Below are 9,815 nucleotides of genomic sequence, written 5' to 3' on the forward strand. Positions count from 1 at the left end.
GTGTTTTTCTTTATACTCCAAAATATATACTATAATCTTGGATTTCTTCTATAAAATAAAAAAGTTACGTTTTAAAAGACAGTAGTTGTCAAACCCTTAGTTCATTTAGTCTAAGGTCTTCAGAAAACAGATATGACTGCAAAGCTTGATCAACATCAAGGACAGGAATACTTTCTTAAAATCTTAATTTCACTTATTGTTATATTTTCTTATATCATGCATTTATTTAAACATTTGTGAAATGATATATTTTTGAGCCATACTTCAAATTACTGGCAATGTCAGTCTATGAAAAAGACAGGTATTTTTTCCCCCCATGAAGTGAGACAATTTTCAATCTGCCATAACATGTGCTTACACATCTTCACTTTGAAAACATAGCATCCAAGTTAAGTCAGGGCAGATGATTCCTTTTTGACTTTTACAACTTTTATGCTGCTGCCAGAAGTCTTCTCAGCATTTATTTTGAATTCTGTCTTCAGTGTATCTCTCATGGCTTTTGCACACATCTGGGAGTACCTGAGGTAGCGGAGTCCAACCTGTTGCCAATACACTGCCACGATGTTGCCAGAATGGAGCGCCTCCAGCCTAATCGCAAAGATGAGGTCAATGTCAGCTCAGTGTGCAGCCTGGCTTGGGAAATGATATCTTTAGCTCTAATACTTGAATATATAAAATAAGCGATATAAAGCACTTGGGGAAATTTATTCTGTTAACTTCATATTACACCTTCTTGTTTACTATTAGTCATGAATTCTGTTACATCAGAATTATGCTACATTTTCAGGTCAAGAGAGCTAATTTATTTTAAACAACTCACATTTTGCCCTTCACATTTTCATATTCCAAGATTTGGGGATGTAAAAGAAGATATGCACAAGCCCCTCACAGACAATTTCCTTTCAGGTTAGAGAATGCCCAATCTGAAAATTAATCAGCCTACAGCCCACTTGGCTGGAATTCTCAGGGAGGCTGGAATTATGCCTTGTTTTCTCTTCTATACCTGTTAACTGGTTCCGTGTAAGGCACTTAGCACTGACTCCATAGGATGGAAGCTTCCAGTTTGCTGGCTTTCCTGATGGGTGCCTACCAAGACCTGATAAATCCAAAGTCTTCTACATCTCAATTAATAACATCTCGATCATGCTACAGCCTCTTGGGCTATAATTTGTGGATTTATCCTTAATTCTGATCTTTCCCTACATCCTACACATCTGTATACCCAAAATGTGTCAGGAATCACAACTTCTCATTGCATTCATGATGATCTCAGACTCCTCCACTCTTACTTAAATTACTATAATATCCTCTTGATTTCCTACTTCCATTCCTCTACCCCTACATTCTGTTTTCTCTGGTGTAGTGGAATCATTCTATTAAAATGGAAATTAGTTCACACCCTCCTTTTTCAAAATAATTTTTGTGTTCTTGTTGTTGTTTAGTCACTCAGTTGTGTCCAGCTCTTTTGCAGCCACGTGGACTGTAGCCCAGCAGGCTCCACCACAGTTCAAAAGCATCAATTTCTCAGCACTAAGCCTTCTTTACAGTCCAACTCTCACACCCATACATGACTATAGTTCTGATAGCAATGTGCTTAATAATCTAATGACCCTCTAATTAATAAAATGAGATTCTAGTTTCTTAATTCATTGAAGAAAACTACTTTTGAGGTAAAGAATATGACTTTATTTGGAAAGCTTACTGATCAAAGGAAACTACTTTCAAGCTTAACTAATAGGGCAAGAATTATTAAAACTGTTTAAAGCTCACTTTTTTTGCATGATGAAGAGCATTGAAACACATAGTCTCTTATAAATCAAACTGCCTTACTAGTAAAATTAATTTAATTTATAAATGTAGCTCTAAAAAGGAAATATTCATAATGGCTGACCTATATAAACAATTAAATAACATATGTTTTTATATAAATGGCATGTTCATATTAGATGGTGAAAAGCTGTGTTATTAATTATTATAATGTAACAGAGATATTAAATAAATAAATGTTAACTAATTTTAACAAAAAGTATAGTGTAGTATTATTCCATTTTCAGGTGAGAAAATTAAGAATTTTAGTCAATTCCCTAATGTATGAACCGGTGAAATTGCATGCCTTTTGTTCCCTCTTCATTCTTTCACATATATCAATATTTTTCAAAACCTCTCTTCTATTATCCAAACCTTCCTCTTACAAAATTATTTCTTTGTTTTAATTTTCAAAATTTGCAACTTCTCAGCTCTAATTCCATGTCACCTGATGACTTTTGTCTTCACAGGACTTAAAAAATAAATACAGCATTTAAAGCTAACAGTTAACTGACATTGAGTACACAGTTTTTTTTTTTCTTAATTATAGTTTTATTGATATATACCTGATATACATTAAAATGCACATATATGAAGTGTTAGTTGATAAATTTTGAGATACATGTATACACACATGTATAATCACCATAACAAGCACCTTCATCAACCTCAAAACTTTCTTTGTGACCCAGTTCCCTTTGTGCCTCTCCTTCCCTGCCCCCTGCCTAAGACTACCATTGGTCTGTGACTGTAGAATAATTTGCATTTGCTAGAACTTTAAAAAATTAAATCAGGCAGTATTTATTCTCTTCTATATTTTGCTCTCCTTCTTTATCTCAACATAATTACTGTGAGCATCACCTGTGCTGTTGCAAGTATCAACAGTTAATTCCATCTTTTGGCTGACATTATTTCAGTGAACAGATACAGGACACTTTGCTTTCCATTCACCTGTCAACAGTATCCAAATATTTCTATTCCATTGCTCACCTTTTATTCTTGTGAAATTTTGTTTTTATGAAGTGTAGTCAGATTACCGCTCTTCCTATTTATTTATTTTTTACCTCATTTTATTAGTTTTCATAAAACTTTTGTGCTAAAAGAAAAATTCTTCCATACATTCATGGCAAAGATAGTCTAAATTTCTTCTCATGAGTTCAATATGTATTTTCCACATTTTTTTTAAAATATGAATTTTAGGATCCATTTTTCAAGTTCTATAAAAATCATCTAATGGATTTCTATCAGAACTACAGAAAATTTATAGATGAGTTTTGTAAAATTTGATATATCTTTGATATTGTCTTCCTTTTCATGGATTAGTATCTGGCATCTTACTCTTGTTCTAGATCATAACAGGAATGTTACTAGAGTTTTTTTGTAATATGACATAGTCTGGTTTTGTGGTTAGAATAATATTCATTTATTTCTGTTTCTTTTATCAGTTATTTTCCCCTTATTAATTAGCTAATACGTTTAAAAATTTAAAATAAAAGTTGTCTGCTGTTTCTTTAGAGGACATTGCATGGATACATTTAGGAAGTCTAAATATTCTTTCATTTTTGGATTGTTATTGTTTTGTTTTTTAATGTTTAGTGTCTCACTTTATTTTTGACAGTCCATTTTTACTTAAATTGTGTTTTGTCTAATATTAATACCATAGTGTAGACTACCTTTTCTTTGATGAATGTTTCCACCAGGAATTTTCCCAACACTTTTATTTTCTATGCTGCTCTAGTGCAGATATAACTTGATTAAAAACACACAGAGAGGCACACACAAACTAATCTCTAAGCGTTTACATGTAAATTTAATCTGCATAAATTTACTGTGATTACTTAGTTGTATCATCTTACTTAGTGCTTTTTAATTTGCTTCGTGGATTTGTTCTCTCCTTTCTTTCCATTGATTCTATTGCTTATACTTATTTTATTCTCATCCTCCTCTGCTTGATTAGAAAAATGACTAATTTTTAATTTACATATATATAATTTTCATAAATTGAATGCAGAAATGATCCTTTATTTTTCTTCCTTGTTAGTATAATCTGGAATAATAGCCAAATAAGTTTTGAACCAACTAAATTCATTTATTAACATCAATCAATAATATTTTAATAAAATATTTTACTGATAACAGCTCACTCTAGTTTCATATACCCTAAGATTTCTCATCCTGATTTACCCTTTTTCCTTACTGCTTACATACAATAGACTAATATATTTAGTTAGCTATTAGTACAAGTATTATTTATTTTAAGTAAATCCATACTATTTTTGATAGCTTTGAATTTACTTTCATTTACTAGTCAAAATATGCCATGTCTTCCAAATAATATCCACTTTTCTATAGGTCTAAAGATATTTCTACTTTTATATTTCAAATATGACTGGCCTGATCTTCCATTTATTTTCTACTTCCAAACTTGACATAAAACAATATCATCTACTGTTATGGCATGTTTAACATTTGCCAGATTTTTCCCAAGCATTTTGAGTGTTTCAACTAATTTAATCTCACAATAATAATGGTTCAAAATTGGAATGATTATTGTCATTATTTTGCAGAGTTTCATAGTATTTTAGAATAATATTTAATCATTATCTTGTAAATTGAAACTGTACTCACTAAACAATAAGCCTCCAGTTACCTTTTCCTCTTCCCCCTGGCAACCATCATTTTACTTTCTGTCTCTGTGAAGTTAGCTTTTCTAGTTATCATACAGAAGTGTAATTATACTATATTTGTCCTTTTGTGACTGGATTATTTCACCTAGTTAATGTCTTCAAGGTTCATCCATGTTGCTTCGTGTTTCATAATGTTCTTATTTTTTAAGACTAAATAATGTTCCATTGTATATATGTATTATTTATTCATTCATCAATTGATCAATGCTTGGGGTGATTTCACCTTTTGACTATTGTGAATAATGCTGCTCTAAACATGGGTGTATAAATCTTGTTTGAATCTTGGCTTTCACTTCTTTAGGGTATATACTGAGATGTAAAGTTCCTGAATCATGCAGTAATTCTATTTTTAATTTGTTGAGGAATCACTATATTGTTTGCCCTAGAAGTTGCACCATTTTACATTCCCACCAGAAACGTACCAGTTTCTCTGCAACCTTACCAACACTTGTTACTTTCTGTTTTTGTTTTGGTTTGGTTTTCTTAGAGCAATCCTGTTAGTCTTGTAAAGAACTGTTAGTCAGTCAGTCGTGTCCGACTCTTTGTGGCCCCCTGGACTCTAGCACACCAGGCTCATCTATCCATGGGATTTCCCAGGCAAGAATACTGGAGTGGGTTGCCATTTCCTTCTCCAGGGGATCTTCCCAAAGCAGGGATATTATCCAGGTCTCCTACATTGCAGGCAGACTCTTTACCATCTGAGCCACTAGAGTTTTTATTTGCATTTTTCTGATGATTAGCAATATTGAAGATCTTTTCTTATGCTTATTGACCATTGGTATATCTTCTTTGGAGAAAGTTATTTAAGTTCATTGCCAATTTTTAATTAGGTTTTCTGATTTTTTTCTGTTATTCAGTTGTAGGAATTCTTTATACATTTAGAGATATTAACGACTCTTCAGACATATTATTTTCAAAGATTTTTCAGGTAACTTTCAAGGATAAAAAATTATGTTGGCCTGAGATACTTACAAAGATCAGTTAATGCAGTAGAAAATCAAGTGAAATAGCCAAGACACTCTAGAAAATAGTGTAAGCCAGTGATCTTTAGTCTGTCAAGCTGCCTTCAAATATTAAGTATAGAAAAACCAGTGTTAAACATGTGAGGACTTAGAAAATATTGTTTCTACAAACATGTCATAAAAATCTACCAATGTATTAACTTCAGTCAACAAATGTAAATGGTGAACAGAGATTATGTTTATGTGTATAATCAAGGTTAAAGTAAATACAGACACAAGAATAAAAGAGAAAGGTAATATATGTTATTTCACAGTAGAAATGATGTTCTTTAAAAAAAATTCAACATTAGTGAAAAAAATGGTAGAAAAAATGTTACACTGATGACATTATTTTCAAGACTCAGTAGCAAAAGGATATAACTTCAAGCTGAAAAGTCATATTAAAAAATTAATTATATTTTATTGTAAAAAATAAGCAATTTGAAAATTAATACTTTCAGAGGAGTGCTACAAATTAATTAATATTTTAATATCCATTGTATTCTTCTTTATACGGAAAACCAAAGAACTGTGTCAAGACTAGGAATACAGAGATTGCAAGAAAAGAGGAAAAATGTAAGCATTTAAATAAAAACAGCAAAATGGCATTAGGCGTGTAGGTGGATTTAGTAATAAAGCACAGTGTAGAATAGAAAAATAATACTGAGAGCTTTGATTGGAGAGGTGATAAAAGAAGGGTGACGCTTTCTAAGTTAAGGAAGATTAGCATAAGAGGAGAGATAAAAAGAAAAATGAGTGTTTCTGCTTTTCTATGTTGATACTGATTAAGGTGAGTTATCACCTGACTTATGTCAATTCTGATTCCAAGTGACTCAGAGTAAGAAAGCAATGTTCGATAGAAAGGACAAATTCAAGGGACAAATATGGATCAAATTTGACTTCTGATCACTCATGGAAAGAAACATAGACAATTCTCAGAAAAATAAAGTCAACAACATGAAATCCAGGAAATGGGGTTCATGGCAGATGTGGGACAAGTTAACAGATGTCAGAAGGATGAAGGAAGTCTAAGTAGGTGGAAATAAATCTTGATATTTGCAATTCTGCTGGAGTTACAAGGGGACTTCATGTATCTATTATGAAATATAATTGCTCTTTTTTCTCAATACTAAGTAAAGAACATATTCCAAAGGAGATATATGAAAACACATCAAGAAATGTTTTTAATCTATGAGAATTAAATTAATCAAGCTAATAATATGTTGTAAAATAGGCCTGAAATGATATAAGGAAACATGATTGGGGAAGGTAGAAATAAGAGTTGTGATGAACATTTACTCAAAACGAAGCGTGTAACACAAACATTAAGCAGGAATACGTGTACATATAATTTTCAATATATAATAATGAGCTAAATATGATGAGAAAGAACAGGGTTATATCTGCTTGTAGTGTTTTTATTAAATAAGAAAAGTGCATCCAGACTCACATGTGTATTTTGGAGGCTATTGTAAAGATACACACATTTAAAGAAGACAGCTAGCTTTTATATAAGACTAGGATAAAAAGGATTTTGAGAAAAGAGGAATAACTTACAGCAGGATGTAAACTACGGGTACAACAATGAGTAGCTGTTCTGTCTAGTGAAAGAAAAACAAGAGAAAATAGGCTTACGTTGTAGAGAAAGGGATTTAAATTTTGTATAAGTTAAAACTTCCTAACTAAAAAAGAGATGCTGCTTGGATATCTTTTTCGGTTTAATTTTGAAAATTACTAAGTCAGATTCTCATTTGTGTTTTTAGCAACGCCAAAATTGTGTAAAGCTGAGCTCTGCATGTGTTTGCTTGTCACATTACTGATAGTTTAAACAGTTGTCTCGCTGATCCTGCTGACTACGCCAATTGTCTCGCTATTCTCACTGTATACCCAGTTCACTGAACTCATAGTAGGCAAGGAGTGAGCAGGGACGCTGGAAGAAAACTCCAGGAGTCATAGGAATTGCAACCACATTTCTTCTCTCCTGACTGGCACAGCAACCTTAGCAACAGACACGCTGTATTCTCTCCTCTTGTGGTTGACCTAGCGGGCACAGCCTCACTGCCATGACAAAGCGTGAATGTAGCCCTCAGAACTTTCTCAGGTGGAGCTTATATGTGCTTTCAGAACAAAAGTAGCCCACGGCCAAGAGGGTACCTTGTGAGGTGCATGCACAGTGCTTTAAGTGATCTCAGCTGTTACATAATCATTATTTACAAAACGTGGGACGAGAGTGAGAGGGCATAGGGTGAGAGGGCATGACCACTCCATCTTGTCTGATTTGCTCTTTCCCTACAAATGTTCAAAGACTTCTTGTGCCAAGAATGCCGATCATATTATCTATATCAATTTTACACAAGAGAGTAAATGATCTTTAATTGTATTGGAGAATTTAACTCTAGAGAAGAATTTCCTGCTGGAGAGGAATGTTAAACCTCGAGATGAAATTCTATGGGACCAGGTAATAATGAGCAGAGCACAGGGTGATGAGGTACAGCTGGACGACGATTGAGTAGAAATTTCACAGCTGAGTTTGTCAGCCAGGTGTGCCCAAAAGTCTGGTTAAACACCACTGAGGTGGAGCTGAGGACAAATGAAAATGGAGCCTTGTGGTATTCATATCATCAGAGGAATAGTTGGAGGATCACTTCAAATCTTTCAAGCCCGCACTAGATTAACTTGAACCAGTCAAACAAGGGCTAATACTGTTGTACTTACTTTGTACAAATCTTCCTCCAAACTAGGATTTCTAGAATAGGTGAGTGTGGAGTGAAGGCGCCTCATGGTTGACTTCACTATTACTTAAATACTAGGTGCTTTAAAAAAAAAAAACAACTTTACATGCATTATGTTATTTAATCGTTATAAGGAACACAATAAGGAATGAAAAAGTTATTATTTCAACTTGCACTTTACAGAAGATATTAAGACTTTGGATGTTATAACATTACCCAAAATCTTTTAACTAGTGAAGCAGTTCTGTCTTACTCTAGAAACTATATTTTCACATACCCTCAATCATTATTCTACATATTGATTCAATTATATCTTGAAAATTCAGCAAGTTTCAGTAAATAAAGATTTCTAAAAGGTTAATCTATTATACTATGTTAATTTATTTACTGAGTTATTGATTTACTTAGAAAATTAGTAATGTTTAGAAAAATGTACATTCTCATTAATAAATTATTACATTTAGTTACTTATAAAATGTCTACTTTCTTTTTTATGTTATGCTAATTTCAGATTTTTAAAAATCTTATTAAAATGCATCTGTTATTTGCTAGAGTTGAAAGATTAGTCATTCCCCCTTATGCGTAAGAAAATGGATTAATCCTCCTTTCTGACAATTATTGAAGAAACTGCTCTGAAGGAAAAAAAAATTTCAGTCATATAAGATTTGCCTTTCAATAACACATTTATGTCCTTTTTTTTGGCCTCCAGTAGAATATGATTACGTTAGATCACATTTCTTTAGATATATACAAATTAGGCATATTGCACAATGGCTAGGAATTATTTTCCTAAATGTTTCACAATAGCTTGAATTAATTGAAATCCTTTAGGGTATATGAGGCCCGAAGTATGTCGTGTTCATGGTATAGTAGGAAATAATTAGATCTGTAGTGAAGAGACACTCCCAATTAAATCTTTATGGGAAAATGATTCTGAAATTAGCTTTAAGAAAATTGAATGGAAGCAGATCATAGGCAAAATGTAATGCTCATGCATAGTATTAACAAGGATATTTTATATCTAAACATGGAACTATGTTGTCTCCCTTAGAATCAGAATATAATTTGTGTGACATATTAGAGAAAGTTCAGTCTATACAAGAGGAGCTAAAAAGAGCATGGAAAACACATTTTTTTTTTATCACAATAGGAAGTAATGTTTACAGCAATAGCTAGTGTCTTACAGATTCATAAGTAAATCTTAATAGAAGCAATTATGAATGCAAGATAATATCATTGACTTCATATAAGACATAGACTGATACAAAATATTGGTTTCAGTTTTATTGAAGTATAATTGACATATAGCACTGTATGAGTTTATGTGTACAGCAAAATGACTTCGCTTATATATATTGTGAAATGAGTACTATAATATATTTAGCTAATATCAGAAAAATATTATTTGCTAAATTCTAGATCTGTTTCCAAATCTCTGCCATTAACTTTATTTAACTGATACACTGTTTTCTGGACCACAAGAAAAGTGCTACATAAGATCCTGTATTTCTCCATAGCGGCTGTACTAGTTTGCATTCTCACCAACAGTGAGAATGCACACCCTCCACACCCTCTCCAGCATTTATTAC

At 32.5% G+C, this 9,815-nt stretch overlaps 1 protein-coding gene across 1 annotated transcript; it reads right to left on the reverse strand.

Annotated features, from left to right (window-relative positions):
- Window positions 1–389: 389 nt before the first annotated feature.
- Window positions 390–8,275, reverse strand: LOC133074541 (ATP synthase subunit epsilon, mitochondrial-like). The gene is made up of 3 exons (XM_061168452.1): window positions 8,210–8,275; window positions 7,052–7,095; window positions 390–588 (listed from the first exon to the last, which is right to left on the reverse strand). The coding sequence occupies exons 1-3, from the start codon at window positions 8,273–8,275 to the stop codon at window positions 390–392; spliced, it is 309 nt and encodes a 102-aa protein (XP_061024435.1).
- Window positions 8,276–9,815: the final 1,540 nt, after the last annotated feature.

Source organism: Dama dama, chromosome 20, assembly GCF_033118175.1.
Source record: "Dama dama isolate Ldn47 chromosome 20, ASM3311817v1, whole genome shotgun sequence".
NCBI classification, from domain to species: domain Eukaryota; kingdom Metazoa; phylum Chordata; class Mammalia; order Artiodactyla; family Cervidae; genus Dama; species Dama dama.